The following is a 24,460-nucleotide window of genomic DNA, read 5'->3' on the forward strand; positions in this document are numbered from 1 at the left end:
AGTGAATACATGGCGGAGGTGGTTGAGTTCAGTTTGTAGCTGTTGTGGCATGGAACAGATGTTGACAGCACGTTGGGCTAAGGTGGCGATAATTCCTCTTTTGATTTGTGGTGGATGGTTAGAGGAATTGTGCAGATACTGATCCGTATGGGTTGGTTTACGGTAGACACGTACTTAATTAAATTGTGTATAAATAAGGACACTAGGTTAATGACTGTTATTGATTATTTGATAAACATATTCACCTTTAGTTGCGTAATATCTCACAGAGGTAAAGCTAATTCATATCAACTAATTGTCCCATTTATTTGGCTTCTATCTTTTATATGAAACAAATGCTATAACATGGGGTGATAAACTTCATTGGCAATAGACGTAGCATATAATTGCCCGCATGAACAGTCTACTCTGTTCCAGATATGTTTATTCATTTTGTCAGCATTTAAATCGTTGCATTCCTGGCTCAATGATTCATTTGACGAAATCTGTTTTGAATTACCGTCAGATAGTTCAAGACCAATTATAAAATTTCCAGCCCTATGTGTTGCGCATAATTCCGAGATAATTTGAAGTTCATATTCTTGTACGAACACTTATCAAAATTCATTTATACCTAGTACTTTTATGTACATATGTATATTAGTTCAAATTATAATAATGAGGCCCTCTATTCTCGAAACGACAGAAATTCTTTTAGTTAAATTTGCACATGATTTGGTCTTTTCGTGGTAAATAGTGCCAAAATACTCTTAATTATTTACTTTCATGTCATTACTAATCTCACATAAGGTCAAAAGTTGTACAACGTTTAACAGATATGATTATGACATGTTGTATCCAAACATATCCAAACACCCTAACAAATCCAAGCTTGGAAATATGACCTTGACAAATTTTGGAATGGTCATATTTCCATTTGGAATGGTGGTATTTCCAAGTTTTGGATTGTTTGGAATGGATGATATTTTGTCCAGTGTTAGACGAGGAAGGTCATCTGAAAGATGAGGACATTTTGCACAACGGAAACTAGGTTTGCAAACCCCCCTGATAGTCACAACATAATTTGTGCGGATCTGACGGTGAAAATATATGGCAACACTTCTTGCAGACCTGATGTTTCTGCTGATCCTCGCCCATAATGTTGAAAGTAGTACGCTGAGCTTCCGTCAAATTTTGAGAAAATAAAGGCCAAAATATTCTGTCTAAAATATAGCATGTCTCCACATGGAGGCTAACAGAAAGAGAATGATGAGGCAGAGGGTGTCAGGTGATCAGATCATGAAAGTCAGGCTGCACAGGATTCGGGTGCATGACCTGATTTTTAGGGTGGTCGCTATGGTGATGCAAGGGATGTTTGGACAAAATGAGCTAAAAAGCTGGAAACGATTTAGGATGATTCCACACAATGATCTGAAGGAGAAGGATGAAATGCATAGAATTCCTATATCCCTTGCCCCACTTCGTGGTGTGGGATAAAAATTGTGGAAACAACAAACTGTAATAATCATTACAGACCATATACTCCCATATATACCATTTTTTACAGTTTTGTATGTTGTTGCCACAACCGAAGGTCTAAATTAATCCAAAACAAGAGCTTCGCTGGTACACGTCCATGCTGTAGGTCACTTGCCAACATGAAAGTAAATGTATTCAATATTGCGAGATGACATTACATCACATAGCTGGACACTGTTCTTGAAACTTGTTGAAACATATACAGCAATACTATGTGTAGTGTCTCCTGGAACGACTTGATATCCTTGCAGGTCTCTTTCACTGTAATCTTTGATGCGTGTTTCTGTGAAACAAAACATGAACCAGGTACTCCAACAAACTTATCCTTCTCCACATCCTCAAAATGAGCATTGAGGAATTGAACATTCAAGTGAGCCACTTTGAGTCCATCACCATGAATGTCCTCTACAGGGAGTGTCCAGGTGAACAGTCTTTCATTCCGCAATCTAGTCATCTCATCCAATGCTTTTTTGTTTACTACAATTTATGTGAAAAGTTTGGTGAAGAAATATTGTACGATTTTCAAGATCTGCTCCAGAAACGAGCACTACCAACATTTTCAGTCTAAGGCAAAGTCGTTGCCAGGGAAACTCGGTAAATATTTTGGGTAAAATCCCAAAGTATGAAAAGGCACCAGTTTTCCACTAGACCTATTTATGTGCCAATTTGGTGAAGAAATATTGTACGGTTTTCAAGATCTGCTCCGGAAACGAGCACCAGTTCACCACTAGACCTATCTATACTGAACAACAAAAGTTCCTGTGACATTGAATAAGTTTTAATGCAAAGTTATGTTTTTAACCAAATCAGAAACAATTTCAGTTGCAACAGATAAAAGACTCCTGGAAGTGTTCAAATGGTTTAATTTGCCATACTGACTTCAGAAAAAGTGTGATTTCATAAAAAACATAAACATGCCAAAATATCAATTTACAAATCAAAAGCGTGGGTGTCCACCTCTGGTTGCGATGCAAGCAACACATCTTCGTCTCATGGAATGGACCAGGCGTTGCACAAAGTCCTGTAGGATATTTGTCCATATCTGCTGGAGCATGTTTCGAAGCTCCTGGAGTGTCTGTGGAACACGTGGTTGACGTCGAAGGTGCCGATCCATCTCATCCCACATTTGCTTAATTGGCAAGAGATCAGGGGAGCGAGCCGGCCAGGGGATGACATTCACGTTGTTTTGTTGAAGAGAATCCTGAACAAGTCGAGTAATATGAGGCCGGGCGTTGTCGTGTTGAAAGGTAACGCCTGGGCCATGACGAAGCAAAAACGGTAAGAACAACAGGGCCGATGATCTCGTCGCGGTAGCGCTGTCCATTGAGATTTCCCTCTTCCACTATCAAACGGGTCCTCTGTCTTGCTGTAATCCCAAACCATACCATAACGCTGCCGCCCCCAAACTGATCTTCTTCCATGACACAATGGTTGATGTAACGTTCACCTCGACGTCGGTACACTCGAATCCGTCCATCGCTGTGGCTGAGGTGGAAACGAGACTCGTCAGTGAATAGAACTTGTCCCCACTGTCTGCACCACTGTAGACATGCTTGACGGTGGTTTCCTGTCAAAATGGGACGTCTGGCGGTTCTTCTGGCGACAATACCTGCACATCTGAGGTGGTGACGTACGGTTTGTGAAGATATTCGTCGAAGGCCAGGGACGTTTCTTGCCGTCACTGTTGCTGGCTGGAATCGATTTCGTAGGTGTGTTGTTCGAATCCAGTTGTCTTGTCAATTATTGGTTACACGTGGCCTGCCACTCCGAGGATGGTCTCTGACTGCATTTGTCTGTTGCCAACGTTACCATAAACACCAAATGGTGTTTCTGTGGACGTTAAATTGTCATCACGTTGACTCGATCCTGCTTCAAACATACCAATGGCTCGCAGACGCTCATTTTCGGACAGGCATAGCATTTCGTAATGTTGAATAATTCGATAATTTTGTTGTTTTTCTGAGTGGTTGTTGTCAGCACGATGCTAAACAATGCATATGGAATCCCGTTAACACACATGTTTTTTTACCCATTCTTGGGTAGTGAAATGCATGGGGCTTGCATAAAAGTCAACTTTTGCATGGAATGCATGCTTTTCTGTAACAATTGTGTTTTTGTGACTTGATTCCATACATGTACTACAATATTGAAAACCAAACTTTACTTGTTTCAAAAATACACTAAAATATTGGTGTCACAGGAACTTTTGTTGTTGAGTATATGTGCCAGGTTTGGTTAAGATATCTCTCATGGTTTTTGTGTTCTGCTCAGGAAACATAATGTGACGGATGGACGGAAGGACGGACGGCACCCATTCCTATTTCCCCTTCCACTTCGTGGCAGGGGATACATAAAGTTCTTATGCTTTTTTTCAGGCTGATCCACAAATACCTCATTGATCACGACGTGAACAGAACGACAGAAATGAACAGTGTATAAATCAGTTCCCAAACTTCACTGGCCATGAGTGCTTGTCAACAAAAACTGTTTCAAGCCCTCATCATATTTTACTGGGCCTGCTTTCTGGTGGCATCCATTTGCAATATGAAGTGAAATAGTCTTGAGATTATTATGCTGAAAAAAGGCGAGGCTGATAAGTGGCCTAATACCATACTTGTACGTGACATTTGTGGTGGTTCTCAGATTTTCACATGCATAGCTAATAGTAATAACGCATGTACAAGCAAATCAGTCTTAAGCAGTGTACATCAAAAACCCAGTTTCCGATAAACTATGAAATGAAAGCAAAATGACAACCCATTTTGATATTGAATGACACTTAAACTGACTTGAGTTTAAGTAATAAATAAGCATTGACTAGAATTTTCAACTATACAGTCGGGCCTACTTTACAGAAATGTTACTAGCCCAATTTATAAGTCACCGGCACGTGGCAGGCGTGAGGCAGCTGTTTTGAACACAGAATGTGAAAAAAATACCTTGAGATTGAAGTAAGGAACTTTCCTCTTGACAAAGACTTCGGTTGGCTTGAATGGTACCACACCTAATGCATCAGGTGCCTGGAGTCAAAAGATAAAAACAAAAAATATTGAACATGAATTTTATGTATATAATAAAGCCAAAATGAATACCGTAAAAATATATAGACAGTGTGTATGGGTAAACTATTTTTATTAATCCTTGCATTCAGCACTTCAAACATCAGGTGAAACACACCATCTGCTTTTCCCTTTTATTGACATAACTTCTGGATCATGAACACATGACCATGTCTTTGAAGGAAATTGTCTCATAGAAAGTTTGCTGAACACTTTTAGTAGTGTAGATGATGAGGGTTGTGGATCACTACCACTGGAGCCAGATTTATATACCCATACCACCACTACAGAGGAAATATTTTAATGTCAAAATGATGATGCGATTCAACGATCGTCATGACTCATATAAAAAGAATCATCAATATTAAATAATAATGAATAAAATTTACTATAGCCCACGAGGATATTGGAAAGGTATAGGAGCAATACAAAAATTAGCCACCGCAGCTAAGGTATCTAAACATGTGGCCATGGATTGGCTAAAGAAACAAACGATGAGGCAAATATACTTACCACTTCCACTGGAGCCAGATTCATATACCTATGCCACCACTACAGGGGAATTTTTTATGTTGAAATGATGATGTGATTCAACGATTGTCATGAGATTAAACTAAATTGTAATGAAAATATCATCTATTATTTTTACTAATATTCATACCATTATTTTGAACAAAGTGATATTCAAAATTTTTACAAAGATCTTTGATCATTTTACTATGAGACCAGACTATATACTCTTTGGAAATTGGAAAGAAACAATTAATGACCGTATTTGGTTGGTTTGACATCACTGATATAACATATACCCTGTGGTAATTCTCGCCATTTGATTGTCTCCATTATTATATACTTATGTAAGCATTCGTTTAAATGTGATCAAACAATCCCATTTTTAATCTCCAACCAGTTCTTTGGTTTTGACACGGAATAATTGACGCGCTTGTTGTCTCCCTTGTTCTATGAACTTTTTTTTCTCATCTTCGCTAATACCACTGGTCTGACAAGAATTAGATCGAATCTCCTGCTTCATTGTGAGTTCTGACAACACTAAACAAAACTCATCCTCGGATATCTTACAATCAGCCAGTGCTGTTGAAATATGATCCTCAATGCTGTTCAACTTTGCTTCGGCAAGTGTCCGAATATTATCATGTTTTAATGCTTTCTTTTGCAACTAACGAGAAATAGATTTTATCGCTATTCCCGCCAGTCCTGAGAATCCGGCCGCTACTTCCATACCAAGTACGATGGGCGCGGCGATTATAGTTGATAATAAACCAACACCAGCTACACAGAGTCCCATGCCAGCTGTTACAAGCGCAGTGTCAACTCCTTCGAGAACATTCACAGCTCGGCGATACTTTTTATACAATTCAAGTCTAAGCTCCCTACCCTTCTCTGAGAAATTCGATGTTTTATGTCGCTTATTTGATGTAATCGAAATCCATCCACAGTATCCATCTTTTCAGATGCTTCATTGAGCGCTGGACATAAACCCATAATATATATTATTATATCATATAATAGTCTTTAATTGGTCTTGTTTCAAAGTTTTGAGAATATTCATCAACCTTATTAAATGTATATTATGCGGCATAAATATCTTAGTAAGAGAAATGCTGTCACTTTTATTAACTTGGACCCCCTCAAGGGTTGCAACGGGTGATACTCCCATATAAATAATACTACAATGTCGACGCTCGTGTTTCTTGAGCCATTTAATTGATAGACCTGGTAATATCTCGAAGGCATCTACCGGTGCATCCCCAAACAAGACTTCAATAATAAGTGTAGAAGGATTTTTTTTATAGCACTCAAGTTCTGTTTTAAATCATTTCAGTAACCAAATTTAAACTAACATTTTTTACTGCTCAATAACATATGACCTGGGTTTTCTGGTAAGGGAGAGACTAACACACTTTTTCGTTTTGAGGGGATATAAGCCCCGAGTACGATCCTACTGATCATTATCTTAGTTAATTGATGTCCCTTACCCATCATCGTATATGGTGCTGTAATGACGATCTTTAGTAGCCACTCGATTTTTTCTTCGATCACAGTCCATTTCTTATCATCATTGCGAGTATGATTGTATGAAGTGTTTTTACTGAGTCTACTAACGTCGACATCACTTAAATCTCCTAGATTACCTGTGAATACAACTTCTTTCCGCTTGTAAACATTATCTTGTAATGGGTCTTATGACTTTTAACGGGTCATGGTACGGCATACATGATGTGTGTATCCATTCTCTTGCAACTAAAGTTCGTTTCAGGGCGTCAATAGCGGTAATCTGACCGTGGTTGCTGTTAATAATGGTGAGTTGTGCGATCTACCGATCACTTCGCATACGATTTTGCTGAAATTATTGAAAACATTATTGAATGAAATTTTGAATATAATTAAAAAAATATATATTGCAAACATTAGTCCAGATGAACAATGAATATTTTTTTATATTACCAGATATTATAATAATAGGATTAGTTGCGTACTTCTGTTCGGATTTGTTGACTGGTATTTCCGGTGTTACGTGATCGCGGTGATCAACTGATAATGTTTCTGAGATGGGGGAATACATTGTGTCATTGGAAAACTTGAGTTTATTAAAAATGTTAGTAAATTTTGGGAGCCATGCTTTACCGCTATACCCGAGTTAGCGCTATATTGAAGGGCGCAATAATGAGGGCACACTGTATACCTTAAGGGACCAAATTGGATCGGTTGCGACGTAGGCCTCCTTCGAGTTCACCGGACTGGTATAAATATCTTACCCTTACTCTATCCGGAAGTTTTCGTTCTTTGCCTCTCCTCGGTGCTGAAGATTTGGAAGTCATGGATTTCATTTTAATCGCATCGGAAAGTTTCTTCCCGATTAATCTCGTTACTTCATTATTCAGCACTGATACAACAGCTGATAATCGTGTCACCCATTCGGTTGATCTTAATCGTTGCGATTTCATTTTGATCCCATACTGATAGCCAAACTAACGTTCCGCTAATGTCCGGTTAAATCTTTCAACGATAGCTTGACTACAGTGGGCCTCTTTTTCCCCACGCCTGATTTCGACATCGTGCTTTGTTAATAGTTTAGTTTCTGATCCCATAAACTCGCGACAGGGATCTACTTGAAATAGCTTAGGCCATTTTAGTGGTCCGCGTTTATACATGCGGCCCAGTGCATTACCTACTTCTGTTGAATCTTTCAAGGTTAATGGCTCAGCCTCTTTGTATCGACTAGCCACATCCACTATGGTTAAACATATTTATACGTTTTGCGTCTTACCTTATCATGGGAAAGAAACAAGAGGTCAGCCTGATGAACTTCATTCGTTGTAAAAATATAAAACTTCTTCCTCGGTATTGGGGCTGGGACGGGTAACTCGGGTACTCGGGTCGGGTTGGTCCGAGGTAGGACCCGGGTACCCACAGTACTACCCGGACTCGTGGTTGATCACGTGACATATTGTTTAAAAACTCACTAGAGCTCAGTGGGTACACTACAAGTCGCTAATGTTCCCATTTCTTTATGATGATGCACACATTCCTTTAGACTTGTATATGTTTGAGTAAAGATAAAGCTTCAGTCAACTTCAGTGAACGCATGATTTGGTCGTTTCATGAGAGACCATAAATCCATTATATGGTCTCTGGTTTCATACATGTATCTAAACAGTTTTTGCCAGGGCTACAGTTAAACTATTCCCAATTAGACATTGTGTTCACAACTCTTGAGACCTACAGTGGGTACCCGGGTAGGGTCGGGTAATAGGGGGTTGGGTACCATAGTAAATTTGGACTCGTCCCAGCCCTACTCGGTATATAATGCGGTGCCGGTAAGTGTATTTGCCACATAGCTTGTTTCTTTAACCAATCCATGGACACATCTTTATATACCTTAGCAGCAGTGGCTAATTTTTGTATTGCTCCTATACCTTTCCAATATCCTCAAGGGCTATAGTGAACTTTATCCATTTTTAATTAATATTAATGATTCTTTTAATACCACTCATGACGATCGTTGATGGGCATCAGGTTTTGACATAAAAAATTTCATCTGTAGTGGTGGTATAGGTATATAAATCTGGCTCCAGTACCTATACTACTTTTCACTGTTTGTTATCTTATTACTTTTGTTGTTCTTACGTGTACATATATATGCCCTCTGCCTCATATACTTTACTCACCTAATGAAGGAGTAAGCATATAATCCGAAATATTGTGTTCCTCATTATAAAGACTTTTGTATTGTTTCACATTTTAGCTTTCCAGTTTCATGAGGAATGACTGTTATTTGTGACTGTACGAAAAAGTTCCCAAACAAGGCAGTGTTTAAAAGGAACAAACTCTTGTTCTGTCATTTTATTTTGTGTTTAAGATATATAAATGTTTCAGAAAAAAAGGCTTTGTTATTATATCTAATACATGGTTTAAAAATGATATAATCTGCATTACTTAAAGTTGCCTTCTGAACAGTTACCCCACAAAGTCAGGAAATGTTGATCATTTTCCTCCTCCATCCAACCAATTTGGCCCCATAAATCCACAACTCCATTTCCTTTTATTGATCTGGGCTTTTTTTAAATATTTATTTTGCTTTAATTCTTCCAACTAGCAAATTGAGTCCAAAGAAGCCAAACACTATACAGCATTTGATTGGACAAAATGTACTCAAAATGTATTGGCCCACGAGATGAAACACATAATACATGGATAAAACATGACTGAATTATTGTGATGGTAGCAAGTAAATGTATTAGCAGAATCATATAGTGAGACTTACCATATCATCCTTAATGTTGGGAGGTATGTATGTTGGGAATGAGTACTTCTTGACATCCTGGCTGCTGAAGTCATAGTGCTGAGCAACATCTTCTCTGTCCTCTTCCTCATCCAGTTTCTCCTGCTGCTCACCCACTACAATTTACACATTTACATCTAAGGGTACAGTCATGCTCAAAAAGTCTCTTATACAAAGATTCTTGTTAACAGTTTGTTAAACTGTTTTGGCCTAAAATTTTAGAAAATCTAAATATTTTTAACATTTGTATTCTTTTCCTGCATAACTTCTTCATGCACCTCACAACAAAGAAAGACAGTGCTTCACGATGGTCCTAGGTGAAGATTAAAGGTTTTTTCCATCTTCAGTCTACTTTTTGTAGGACCCATCGTCCGTGACATTCCTGCTCATCACCCGAGCTAACAAAAGATTTTTCTGAAGCTATAGTGGGGAGACAGGTGGTCCCTTAGACGCAGAAATGCAGGATAAGTATACAAAAGTAAAAACAATTTAGATTTTACTAAATCTTTTACTTATCCTTCATTACTCCTTAATGCATCTGTATCAGGTGGTATGGTGGTGGGGATGCCTTCAGATGTTAAACCTCAAATGATAAGTTGTCAAGGAAACCAAATGGCAAAAACAAAGAGCCGGATGGTTGGGCTGGTTTAATCTTATTTACAGAAAGAACATGAGAATTGAGTATAAGTCCATGTAAACAAACAATAAAAAATAATATTAGCGTAAGCTAAAATCTTTACAAACTGTGTTACCAAGCCAAAGCTGAAAAGCGTGAAAATCCCCCGAAGGCGAATAGTGTAAGACTGGCTCCGGACAGGAAGAATTCATTATTTGTGTGTCAAGGGAACCTTATGGCATATTAATCGCTGAATGGTTATATTTTTCAATTTGAGGATAAGTCTAGGCAAAACAACAGTAAAAAAGAAATTTGCATAAGCTTAAGTCTAAACAAACTGCGTTACATAGCTTACAAAGCTAAAAAGCCTGAAAATCCCACTTACGGGCATGTCAAATAAACACCTCGATATAAACACTTCAAGCGACACACGTGTCAAGGGAACCATATGGCGTAACAAGCGCCTAACGGGTATTGGAGAATCAGCGGCGTTGGCGTTGGCGTTGGCGTCGGTGTCAACATCTACTACCATTCCTGTCGTCAGGAAACAAGAGTCGATGGTAAAAGTAAAACCCGTATAGGTGACAGAAATAGAATGAGGTGGGTAGCTAAAAACTAGAACTGACCTAAGAGCGAATGCGGAATGCAGCAGAGCCCTCTTGTCTGGGGTGATAAACGCCAGAGAGGTCGACGGGCCTTGCTCAGGAATCGGAGAATTAGTGGCGTCGGTGATTGGTGACCTGTTGGGCTACAACCAGGGACCAAAACTGTGAACGCTGGCGACATCTTCCAAGGCTACATCACGGAGGTAGTGGCTGGTGAAAGCGGTGTCAGATCGCCAAGAACAGCTTTCCATGAGCGACTGGATGGAACAGTTAGACTGTGAAGAGCCATGGTAAATGTGATCGCCCCAATCTCGTGTGGGTTGATAGCCTTTGGGGATGGGGGAGGGGGGAGGGGATAATGAATTATCTATCAGGCTGTCCTGGGAGTTGATTCTTGAAGATGAAGTCCCAGCACTGCCCATGATGAACGGCGCCCTGAGCACCGCGTTCAAACCGGACACGGGTGACGTCGAGGGCGTGGAGCTCACTGACCCGAGCGTCAGTAGCCAAAACCAGTAGAAACACCATCTTCTTTCTTAGGTTGTAGAAAGAAGACGAGTGGAGTGGTTCGAAGTGACCCGCCCGAAAAGCGTTTAAGACCACATTTAGATGCCATGCAGGTGGTCTGAACTTTGCTTTCTGGTCTTCAAGACGGAACGAGCACAGCAAGGCCTGTAGTTCAGGAATATTCGTCATTCTCCGATCGTCTGGGATGGCAAGAACAGAGTTGATGGCGACTAGGTATGTGGAGATGGTAGAGCCTTTCAACTGACGGGTGCTGTGCAAGTACAGAAGGAACTCAGCCAGGAACTGCCGTGACTCTGTGAGCCAGTGCCAGAACATGCTCTCAACCTTGTGAGTACAAGACGAGAGAGTACAGGTCCAGGCTGACCACCAAGTCGAGGAAGCAGAAGGTCTGGTTTAGGAGGGATGGAGAGTGGAGAGTACCCTGGTTCCTTGAACACCACACCATGGTGATGTTATCCATGGACATGATCAACAGGGCATGACCGAGAATTCTCTGCCAGCAAGTGACGTCCAGGATAAGCGCTTTTATCTTGAGGCTTTTGCTGTTCCAATGGTATCTGTATCTGGTAGCCAAGGCTGAAGATATAAAGGTGTCGTAGTCTGAAAGATCAAACTGTACAAAGGAAGGCGATCTTTTCCATCCCTTGAACGCCATATAAGCGCTATCGTTCTTATAGCAAGAGGGCGATGAAACCTGGTACCTTGCGACTGCCATGTTGGCAGCGGAGGTCTATCATTTCCATCATCTGTCCATGGATGGACTGCGACAGGCGTCTGGTTGAGTGGTTGCACCATGCATACATGTAAGCATGCAAACTAATCTGTAGAAATACATTGCACTGTTCGCCATAGGTCAATTGATCAAATCCGGTCGGAGTTGTTTACATTCGGAGTACTTGAAACATGACATGTAAATCACTCTGCGCAGTAGCCGAGAAAGCCGCATTGGAACCGGAAATGAAGTGCAATCTCCACAAACAGACAATCCTCAATGAACTGTGTGGTAGACATAAAAGTGTTGTACCCGAGTTTTGTGAAAAAAAAGTCCCGGGAGCACTGTGGAAAACCCGGGGAGCGCCAAGGAAGAGCCTCTTTGATGAACGCTGGCGCTGAGGCAGGGTAGAGGAGCATGGGTGCTGGTGATGTCTACGAAGAAGACAGTGGATGTCATCGTCGGATGGTAGGGCCGGTGTAGAGCGATAAGATACACTGTGATATGTGAGACCAGTCAACGGTGATCCCGAGAAGTAGGTACCCAGTAGCCTATGACAAAGGGGTCAAACAGGCTTAATGAGCCTGTACAGTGAAGATCTGCCTGTTCTGATTCAGACGCTGTCCACCAGAAGCTCTGTCTTGATGGAGGTCATCTCTCCTAAAGCATGGCGTTTTAAACGATGGGGTTAAGGAGAACGTAGCAAAACAAAACCTTGTCCAGACAACCAGTGGGCAAGTTGAATCAGACCAAATGTCTACTGGTTGAAAAGATTCCTCCAGGGAAGTTGAACAATAGTCACGATCCTGACGATATACGAGTGAGCAGCGACAGGAGCAACAACAATTGAAAGACATGGTTTCCCCTTGCCTCTCCGTGTGACGATCTATGAGATGTCAGTAAGCGCCGGAACCGTCAGGAGCGTGGGAAGTGCTGGGAGCGTTGGGAGCGTGGGAAGCACCGGGAGCGCCAGTAAGCTTGGCTGAGATACTCAGGCACCGGGAGGCGCGGGTTGTGTTGCTTTTCGCGAACGCCGACGGCGCCGCTGCTGTCAACCTAGATGGCAGAGAAGACAGAAGACCGGTCCCATTACGGGTGTCACCGGAAGGGACGATGTTGTCGATAAAAGTGATGGCAATGGTAGTGTCAAAAGACCGCAGTCTCCAAGTTGTAAGCCATATCAGGGGGTTGATGAGCACGTTGAGTGAGGTGTGTCCTGGATACTCGTTTCGAGTTGAAGGAGCACAGCGAAGAAGGACTGCAACATTGGCACTGCATTGTGAAAGTACAGGGCGTCATACAATCACAGCAGAAGGGGCGGCCACGACTAGATTTGTTCCCGCTGCATCTGCAAGTGCAGTGAGGCAGAAAATCTGAAATTCAAGCAAAAACATAACCCTGTGGCAAAACCACAAAGTACGGGAATCATAATGAAACTAAAAATCTTTGTATTTTATTTAAGTTTATGAGAGCAAACAATTACGCTAAAAGGTAGGGAAAAGGCAAAGCTTTAAGCAAAAACATAACCATTTGGCAAAACCACAAAGTACGGAAAGCATAATGTAACTCAAAAACTTGTATTGTATTTCAGTTAATGTTAGCAAACAGTTACGCTAAAAGGTAGCGAAAAGACAAAGCTCTAAGCATAAAACATAACCATGTGGCAAAACCACAAAGTACAGGAAGCATAATGTAACTCAAAAATATTGTATTTTATTGAAGTTTATGAGAGTGAGTGAGTATGGTTTTACGCCGCTTTTAGCAATATTCCAGCAATATCAAGGCGGGGGACACCAGAAATGGGCTTCACACATTGTACCCATGTCGGGAATCGAACCCGGGTCTTCGGCGTGATGAGCGAACGCTTTAACCACTAGGCTACCCAACCGCCTCAAAGTTTATGAGAGCGAACAGTTACGCTCAAAGGTAGCGAGAAAGGCAAAGCTTTAAGCATGCCAAAACAAAATACATAAATTTAAGGTATTACCAAAGACAAAGAAAGAATTAAAAGCGCAGAACATAAAATTATGTGGCAACATGGTGAATGGCAAAAATGGCAAAAAAGAAACAAAATGGCGGGAACAACATTGCGCCCGTAAATTACTGTGACTAGAGCCACAAACGAGCGATAAACGTTACAAATTACGAACGGTAAGACCCTAAAGGTAACAGCCCATAAACAGGTAACAATGTAGCAGCATATGAATGTAGAAACACACAAAATATAGAAACAATAAGCTTTAATTTCCACAAGGGATACAAAGTACGTCCGTCTGTTGTGGTGACAAAGCCGTTACGTGTATGGATGTGACTTCATGACTTACGGGTCATGTGCCGACTGTGCGAGGGGTGCTGCCTTCTATCGGTTGGAACAACTTTTCTTCAGCATCTGGATCTCACACAGTTTGTCTCTCTGTCAAAAGACAGCAGTAAATGCAATACAGAGTAATGCAGGATAAGTTAAAAAAATACATTTTTCCACATTTTTTACACAAATGCAAATTGTCAAAAATAATTTAAATTTAAACATGGCGGCCCTCGAGAGGGGGATGAGCATTGTTGTACGTTACAGAAACAGGTGAGTCGTGACGAATGCGTGAAGGGCTGGGCATACGTAAAGGTCGGGAGCTCAACGAACGTTTGAAGCTGTGAGGAGGTGCAAGGCTGTGCGCGGATGTCTTCATTCCAGGTGCTCATTGAGGACGGCTTCGTGGAACCCTTTGTCGTGGATGATAATTTCAATTTTGTTGAGGTGTGAGCTTCGTGTGAAGGTCTGCGCCATTGTGAAGGACGACGTCTTCGAGGAGGACAGAAGAGGACTTCTTCATCGCCAGAAACTGGAGATTCTTGCCAGGGTTGGAAGACTTCACAGGAGACTTCTTCTTCGACTTGACAGCCAAGACACCCTTCAGAAGATAGTTGGCACTTCTACTGCCGACGGATGAAGTTTCTTGGCTGAAACATCAGGGATGGTCTGTGGAGAGTGAAGGTTAATATTGACTTCATCTTTGATGTCAAATCCCATTTCTTCGTCATCTTCTTCTTCTTAGAGGTTGTCTCTGTAGCCTAAGTGGAGTGTCAAGACTCTGTCCTCTTCCTCTCGACGGCATAGATGTATTCAGCGAATTCTTCTTCAGCCAAGGGGAAGCAAAAGTCGCATTTATTGTCTGTAGTACAGTTGCATTCCATACAAGGTGAACAAAGGGTGTGTGGATCATGACTGGAGATACGCAGACGACACTTGGTACACGTTTTCATATTGAAAACAAGGAGGAGATAGAGTACCAACAGAGGGATGCGTTAGGGTGAGAAGTTTTCTGTTCACTGGGAACAATGCACAAGAGTTTCCACTACGTTTTGGTAAGAAGAAAGAGTTAAGCAAATTAGTAGAAGTCAGGATAAGGTAAAATATTACTTTTTTAGCAATATTATACCTATCCTTACCTTTGGAAAGGAAAGCTTTAGAAAGAAAGGTTAGAACAGGGACAGAACAATGGTTGGATTTGGATAAAAATAAAACAAAGTCAAATCTGTGGTGTTAACGTAAAAATAAGGTGATCTGATTTGAAAAGTGTTATTTACACAGTTAGTTTGCAAACAGAACAGCGCCATGATAAGGCAAAGCCAATGCCATGACTAACTTGTAATAATATAACATTAAACAAAACTGTTTACTGCATTTACAATTGAAAGAAAAACAAATACTGCACTGCATTAGAAGTAGTAGTAGTAGAAGACCACTACTACTACTACTACTGCATTGCATTTATGCGCATTTCAAGACAATTTAGCAATAATTTGTTGAATAACCTTGACCTTGGCAAGGATCTGTTTGCAGTTGTGAGACAGTTTCGAACAATTGATTCCCTATAAGAAAAATGTCTTGAATCAACTTTTTAAAAGAATGAGTTTGCTGTCAAACAACTGCCAAACAAGTCTGAACAAATGTCGACCAACTGTCTCTTTCATAAATAAGGGTTAAATCATATATCTGAACAACTGTCAAACAATTTTGTACAAGAATATTTTCAAAAAGGGTATGTTTTCAAACTTTAGGATAGTGCTGCCTTTCAAAGAATCAACAATTGTTTTAGCACTCAAAATTAGCAGAAATTTTGCAAGGGTTTTGAAACACTGAAATAAGAAAGGAAGAATGTCACTAACATTTTGAAAGGTAAAAAATGAAAAACATTATGTACAAACAGAAATACATCATTTCAGGGAATTACATTTTAAACATGTTCATGATTTACCTAAACCCTTGATGGCAAACTTCTTTTTGCTCCAGTCTATCATTGCTTTTCTCAGGGAGGCAAGTTTATGGCTTGCCCTGGCTCGAATTATCACCTACAAAAAAGAGATGTGATATTTTTTCAGAAACAATTTCAATGCTACACCAGATGTAATATCATGAAAAGCATCAGTGACTTAAGTCAGATTTTGAAATAAAGGAAGTTCTTGGAACAATCAAGAATACTGTAAACTAGCACCCATCACCACCATTTCTAGAAGGCTCCAAAAATCATGATATACAATTACATGTGAACAATTTGGGGAAATACATGCCAACTACAACACCATAACACCATTCCTTTCTTCTGGCTGAGAGAGTTGAGGAACCTAAAGGTTGCAGTTCCTGTCTGAGAGCAGCATTTCTGGTATGGGAAATAGAGATTACTACACGAGTGTCTGTCAGATACCATTGATCTTACAACGAGTTGTTCAAAACGTATCTAACGAGTTGTAAGATTAATGGTATCTGACGGGCACGAGTGCAGTAATCTGTTCCTTACACACCCTAAAATCGCACCTTTTTAGCATTGAACCGAGGAATTTTGTCTATTCTCATGATTGCAGTAGCGCATTTATACATAAACCCACTGTCATAAGTAACGTCATCCTATATGCTGCTTACTACTTATAAATAATGTGACCCTATACAAAAAGGTTTCTGTCATATCTGTGGATTATCAAGGCGATGATGAAAATGCAAACTAGACAAAAACCAAGAACACGCTGGGTGCTAAGTTGAAAGTTTACAAGTTTACCAAATATGTACAACAATGTTTACTTCTGTATGACATCACTACCGGTGACCGACTTTTACAAAATGGCGTGTTCACTGGTAACAGTACGCGGGATTTCAAGGAGGTTTTCGATGATTGAGGAATCATATACACATAAATGTGTCACGTAAGTAATCAGAAACATTCTGACAATCTGCATACTGTTATTTGTTTACCATGTTTTCCAATGTAACAAAGAGAATTAGTCAGAAATGCAGATAACTACCGTCATCGTTGTGTGTGATTTAGCGTCAGTCATGGCGTCACACAGCACGGAAACTTTTACGGCTTCTGCTGAATTTGTTTAATTTTTCCAATCTTATCCCCACACTAAGGTTGACGTGTACCAAGTTTCACTGACTTCCATAATATAAACATTAAATGAAGTAATTTGGGGAGGACAAGCATAGTTGCATAATTTTAGGCTAAAAAGCATTATAATTACGCCAAAAGTGTAATGGTTGGCATCTCTGTATAGATGTTTTGACTGAAGTGAACACTGACATGTTTTAGTGAGCTTACCTTGCGTCCTGCCTGTCGAAACACACTGAGGGAGGCATGTCGGATTGCCCACATATCATTGGTGTAGGGGTCAAACTTGGTCTCTGCCGATGCAAGCTGGAAAACAAATTGTCACATTATATTTTTTATATAAATTTCCACCAATACTAGTCTATGAATAGCTTCATAACTCAAACGTTTTAGTTCTCAGGTAATATCTGCATCAGTACTTAGATAGGTGCATCAGTACTTAAATAGGTGCATCAGTACTTAGATAGGTGCATCAGTACTTAGAAAGGTGAAACAATTTCGTTTCGTTTCATGTTTTTTAACGCCGCACTCAGCAATATTACAGCTATATAACGTCATCATGGGCATCAATCTAGGCAGTGGGATACGATGACGTGCATCAACCAAGTCAGCGAGCCTGACCCATCCGATCCTGTTTGTTGCCTCTTACGACAAGCATAGTCGCCTTTTAATGCAAGCATGTTGCTGAAGATCTATTCTACCCCGGATCTTCACAGGTCAGGTGAATTGGTACTTTTATAGGTGCATCAGTATTTAGATAGGTGTTTGTGTTAAAATACTGCACAGAATCCACTTCTTGTTTTATTGTTTTATGTCAATCAGTCCACTGATCGTGCATGCACCAGATCCGGGTGTAGGCTGTTCCAGTCCACAATAGTTCTCACAAAGAATTACTGATCACATTGGCTTGTGGTTCCCTGTGGTACTTGATATCCTCTTGAGTGATTTACTGTACATCACTCAACCAGGTTACTTGATGTGAAACTTGACAAACCATTGAGTTTGCTGCGCTGTTAGATAGTTCTGTGGTAGGATGGCTTGCACCAATCCCTCCCCCACTTTGTATAAGAAGAATAACCTCTGACATTGTCATCGATTTTGTAATTTGGAAAGATCTAACTCCTGCAGGATAGAGGTAACACCACCTTCAGTCCAGGATGTGCACTCTCCAGCAATGAATCTGGCTGCTTGCTGCTGTACTCTTTCGAGTCTCTCTATGTCCTTGTGGGTATAGGGATCCCACACTATCCCTCCATATTCTATTATTGACCTCACAGTACATATGCTGTTTGTTTACCATGAAACAAAGTGTGTAATGAGATGTCAAACAATATTTATCATTGTGTATAATTCTAAGAACACTACCTATATTTCATCAAAGCCATTATTCCTGCAATTGTGCGAATCATCCCACTACAAGAATCCCAAGGGTTTCAAAAGACATACACTTTACTGTCAGCCATCTCAACCAGTTGTTCTGTTAACCGTACCTGGGGCAAAAAGCTTTGAACACGGTGGGTATCGTCAATTCCTTCCAATCACTACGTCCACTTGATGCTGATACTCGTAGATTGGGAAGGATGGAGGGAGGAATAATTCGTGATGTAATGGAGGTAGTACTCTTAGAATTATACACAATGATAACTAATGTTTGATAATTCCTTTGAATACCCAAACCTCTATGACATCATAGCCAGAAAACACCAGAGGGATTACAGTAATGATGATAATAATACATTAAAATGTTAAGAAAATGCACAATACCTTGATATTTTCACTATTTATACAATGGTATTTGGTATTTTCAGGACGTCATGGACAATGGATTTCACAGACTGCAGCTCCAACTATGTGAGCCCCCCAACCCTGTCCGGATGTGTCCGTGTAGAGGTGGTGGTCTGGATGAGGAAATATCAAGGGAATGCCTGTCAAGACATCCTGTCCATCCACCAATTCAACTCGAATAACTGATCTGGTGACGACCGTTCCAGGGGATTGAGATCAAGGGATCTCGTCCAGTTCATGAAAGTTTGCAGAGGGTGGAGTTGAATACATCCTCTGTACGTGAGATCTTGGAGAGATGTTAGTAACCCCAGACATGACATCCACCACCAATGAGATTGAAAGGGCTGATTGATGGCTTCCACAATCATTGTCTGGAATTTCATGTACTGGTTATCCAGGGGCCTGAGAATACCCGAGCTTAACTGGAACCTTGCCCCCTATGTACACGTCGTCCTGTACAGGCCGAAAGTCCGACTTGGTTGGATGAACAAGAAACCCAAGGTTCTACAGCAGCTGTATCAAGAGGATTGTATCTTCCTCACAAGCCTGATGATCAGAGTTGTTTTCCGCAGCTGCCAACTTGGTCCCTTCCAGATGGAAACAATGATCCATGGAATTGGATACAAGTGCTGGATGCTGGTGAAAGTTCAGCTTGTATCCTGTACAAGTAACCTTGAGTAACCACTGGTTGATGTTATGAGCTGCCATTTGTTGATGTAGGCTCGTAGAAGTCCCCATAAAGTTCCCACAGTTGGTGTCATGTTGAAATCAGGTGGACGATAATCATGTCAGAATCAGCGCCCTCTCCTGCCTCTTGGGCTAGGCCCGCTTTGCTCTCAACAGCAATCCTTGCTGGTCAAATTATGGTTTTCTGAGGGAAGAGGACGTCTCAATCTGGGTTGGGCACGAAAAGAATCTGGTCTCCAAGCAACATGTCGGTGCTACCAAGAATGAAAAGGTGTGTGACCAGGGTGCTTGTATGCTGACACTGCTACAGTTGATGTTTGGAAATGTACTTGGCCTAACTTCATCAATTGGTGCAATTGACTGTTGGTACATGACGGGTTGGGATAACACTGACTTCTAGAAGGGCTCAGATCTGACTTGAGCCATCAGGTGGCATCACTGCTTAAGTTGAAGGTGGCTGGACATCAAAACTTGTGCAGATGAGAGATCTTCCTGCATTCATAACATGTTTCTTATGGGTGAGTAAAGCCAACTTGATCATGTGTCATTGACAGTGGTGTTTCCTCTGAGAGACCCATGTATGAGTCTTGGAGGGAAGAAGACATGACAGACCCCTAGAGCAAACAAGTTACAATAAGCACCTATATCCATCATTAGACTATTTACCAATTCCAAGTCCTTGAATGTAGTCATAGGGACACTCATTCTAGTCAAAGGTGACCTGACGAGAAAATAAAAATCGTCATTGATGGAAGGTAATTGAGAAAAGGAGGACCCATGTGTCATATAAGTTGACCATTTAATCGACAGCAGCAGCAATTTATCATCCGATTTGGCGCATAGGAGATTGTAATTTGCATGACGAATTACTCTGGTCATACAAGAAGGCCAAGGCCAGAGTACTGAATATTCACGCCGTGCGATCTATGCACTCTATGCCAGTCTGGACTCATTCCTGTCTGAATGAAACAGTCCCAGATTTTCCCGTGCCATATGTAAAGAAACAGCCGGCCTCTTCTAGATTGCAATCCTCATGTGTAACAGTAGCCCCTGGCAGATATTTCTTGACATCAGCAACACATATTCTAGCTACAAACAGTAGATTGTCTCGCATGTGAACACTGAGCGAGAGGTATCGTGTGTGAGAGGTATCGTTACACACGGATAAACGAGGATAATTGTCATGTTTCTGATCTGTCTTATATAGCTGCCTCCATGTTGATAAATTTTCCTGCCCCCTCAGCTACTATAGAGATGTGAGCAAGGGTGTGGCCAGACAGATTGGTAAGTCAATTGTCCAAAGATGCAGTCTGTTGTTGTAGATTGACTCAAAAATAGATTCAAAACGGATTAAGCTACAGACTCTGGGATTGAGGCTTGCATGGGCTCTGATAATGTAAGACTTCGGCTACTTAATTAAGTTGATGGTGATGAGGGAGGGCCGGGTGGGAACTGGTGTAGAATTGCTTGCCAACCCCAAGCTACATGTGTGTATCCTTCCTCAGCCTGGGTGGGATACAACTCTGCTTGACAACCCTATCACTCTGCATCAACAAGTCTTTCTGCGTTGAATATTTCTTGGTAGAGCTGAGCTATGCACAATCATGGGCAGGCGTTGCTGCTTCTTCGACTTTGAAGACATTTAGGAATACGAAAACATCAGCATTGATCAGGGAAGGTGTCTACCAAGATATATTCAACGCAGAAAAACTTGGTGATGCTGAGTGATAGGGTTGTCAAGCAGGGTTGTATTCTGGGGCTAATTCACCTGCACATTCCTTCAGTATTCTTGTAGGAAACTGTAAGGTCCCATTTCCTTGGAGGCATTCAGGTCCTTTAGCATCTTCAACACTTCTGCTGTACTAATAAATAAGCTAGGTATAGTGTCCTTGACTTGCTTAGTCATCTAAGGGAAACTGGTGCAGTTGTACGGGGTAAACATGGAACTGAACTACTTAATCAGAATATTTACTTTATCTTCACCATCATTAAGTAATGTAACACTTTTCTTCAATGGTGCTACACCAATATTATCTTGCTTCTTGGATTTTACATATTTTCAAATTGGGTCACTAGTATTTTCCTCGAGGACTTCTACGATGGTTTTGTTTTATAAAAGACCACTCAGCTCTTCTTATGTGACACTTACATAAGTTTCTGGAGGAATCTATAACCTGGCCAGGTATTAGTTTTCTTTGCTTGTCCATATAGTCTTGCTTGACGACAAAGAAGTCTCTTGATGGAACTGCTGAACTATGGTTGAGAGTTCTAATGTCTCAGCATCTTAGATGGAATATGTTTGTCTATTGATGACATTAGTCTTGTTCTAAATTGGGTCCATAACATCTCAGTGCTTGTGGATGAATCTCCACCAAGCATAATATTATCATTAAAAAGTACTGTCATATGTTCCTCAATGCTGGTCCAGTCTCTCTTCGAGAAGTCAAATTGCTCTTTGGAGTGTGTTGTGATCTGCGGTGATGTGAAAAGTCAGTCACCACCATGTCATTGTCTGATGCATGTTGATTTCCCTAATGATGGGATAGAGTCGTGAGGACAAGACCTGGAATATTCCCTTCTCTGGTGGAGACGTCATGAATCTGTGAAAGGTTTGTGTCACCTACAGTCTCCAACATCGCTTGCTGTAAATCAGTCATTAGATCCACGTGAAGCGAAGAAGAGTTCCAATTTATACCTTGACTTAAAGTTGCCTGTAAATAGAATGGATTTTATCTTGGGGGCCATTATCCATTTTAATGAAGTCTGCATTTCTGTAATGTCTTTCACACCATGATGGGATATGTAGAAGAATCCAAGAAGCATTTTAATCTTTCCTTGAGTTTATTTTTACCCATATGATCTCATAGCTTGTGTTGAATTCTGCTTTATCCCAGGATAAGTTGATAGGTGTTTCCATATTTATGGGTGTTTCTACATTTGAAGAAATGTGCATTGTGGGAAATGATCATTGAATTATTTAAAGGTCTGTGTGGATATTATTGTGCCTGTTAACATCGACAAACCAGGGGTAACGAAAGAGATGAAATCAGTCCTAAACGAAACAAGAATTGCATTCAGAGAAGGCAAGAGAATTAAAGTAAAGGCAATTAAAACAAGGAGTCATCAGGAAATGACATGTCTGGTGCAATTCGGAAAGGGAGTTTGGCTGCTTATACCCCAATTTTAGTTCATTGCCATTGGATACCTTGAGTTCAGTGAAGAAATAAATTTGAAAGAATAAATCAACTGACTGTTACTATTAAGTCAAACTTGATGAGAGAATTAATATTTAATCTGTCAGTCCATATACAAGAGAAGTTATTGAACTATCAAAACAATACCATGGAATTGGGAGTCGGAACTTTCTATTTTTATATCAGGTACACACCAATATGAACAGAGTCAAAGTCAAACTTGTTGCCATGGAAATGGAAAAACCATAATTTCTTATAAAATTGCTAAAAAGCAAAAGGCACCAGTTAACAACCTGGGCCTAGATTTTCGAAACGATCATAGCCCTAAATTATCGTAAAGTTATCGTAAGGAAATCGTAGGCTATCGTAGCCTATTTTCGAAACTATCGTTGACCTGATATCTTAAGTTTGTCGTAAATCTAAGATAGCCCCATACCTGTCGTAAGTTTATTTTATCTTCATCCAAGATGGCGGCATACTTTGCTATAGATATTTTGCCAAACAATTAGTCTGCTTTACGTTCAAACATTGACATTTCATTTGTTAAACTGTGTGATTCAAATTGACACTTCAAAAACCCTAAGAACGTATCAATGATTCCACGTCAGAAATGTTCTTAATCGCGACAGCGATCCACAAAACTATGGAGTCCATAGCTTAAAATATATTTCTATCCAAGTCCATGCTGAAGAAATATGAAACAACGTACCTTTTCGATAATTTGGGAAGGATAAAAATGGAAGGTGTCCGCAGGCTATAGTAATGACCGTGACCTTATTGATAACTCAGGGGGAGCTAATCTTAGTTCATATTCTAGTTGAGAGTGGTTTCCCTTTGTATTCGCACGGGACATCTTGCTCAATATTACAGTTTTCATATAGCGCAGAGTTCTGCTGTTATATTTTCTGGATCGCATTTGTGTCAATGCTTTAGTCTTTATTTTTGCATTTTATTAAATTATATCAATCTACATATGTAAAAAAACATAAAGGTTTCGCATAAGTTTTTACGTCTAAAATCGTGTGGGACGGGTGGTTTTCATAATTGAATTTTAACTGTACAGTGTAGTATTTATTGACTTAACAAGGAAATACATGTGATCAAATATTTGTATACAGTGTTTAATATTTTTCTTGCAAAGTAATTGTAATAATTTGTTTCGTTTTAAATTCAATACCTGTGTTATCCATATCCTATTGAAAGACAAATATTTGACAAAAAGTGATTAAAAACTGTCTGTTAAACAATTGCATTCTTTAAAAACAGGTGATTAACGGCATATAGATGTATTCCATTAAATATAACAATTTACTGAATTTTTTTACAGCAGAAGTTAAGCACAGATTTTCGTTCCCATGCTAGTTCGGGTCCTCATCAAAATGTAGCATAGTTTGCACATTTTCCAAAATTCACTTTCTATTATATGTTCGCAGAAAAAAAGTTTATTGAATGAAATTTACTGATCAATATAAAGTACACATTTTCAACACAATAATCTTTGCATTCAATAAACCGGTTTTAAAATATTTTGGTCTTTTTAATATTTAAGCCTACATGTTCCCGTTTTATGTTTA

At 40.2% G+C, this 24,460-nt stretch overlaps 1 protein-coding gene across 3 annotated transcripts in view; it reads right to left on the minus strand.

The window, feature by feature from the left end:
* LOC124118005 (cilia- and flagella-associated protein 221-like) overlaps positions 1 to 24,460 on the minus strand; it is a 244,435-nt gene that overhangs the window by 116,304 nt on the left and 103,671 nt on the right. For all 3 annotated transcript variants that reach the window (XM_046480041.2, XM_046480039.2, XM_046480040.2), the window contains 4 exons: positions 17,431 to 17,526; positions 16,096 to 16,189; positions 9,364 to 9,497; positions 4,458 to 4,538 (listed from right to left, as the gene is read on the minus strand). In XM_046480041.2, the coding sequence (XP_046335997.1) occupies positions 4,458 to 4,538; positions 9,364 to 9,497; positions 16,096 to 16,189; positions 17,431 to 17,526 (405 nt within the window). The remainder of the gene's footprint in view (positions 1 to 4,457; positions 4,539 to 9,363; positions 9,498 to 16,095; positions 16,190 to 17,430; positions 17,527 to 24,460) is intronic.

Source organism: Haliotis rufescens, unplaced genomic scaffold (assembly GCF_023055435.1).
Source record: "Haliotis rufescens isolate VD_foot unplaced genomic scaffold, xgHalRufe1.0.p SCAF_10, whole genome shotgun sequence".
NCBI classification, from domain to species: domain Eukaryota; kingdom Metazoa; phylum Mollusca; class Gastropoda; order Lepetellida; family Haliotidae; genus Haliotis; species Haliotis rufescens.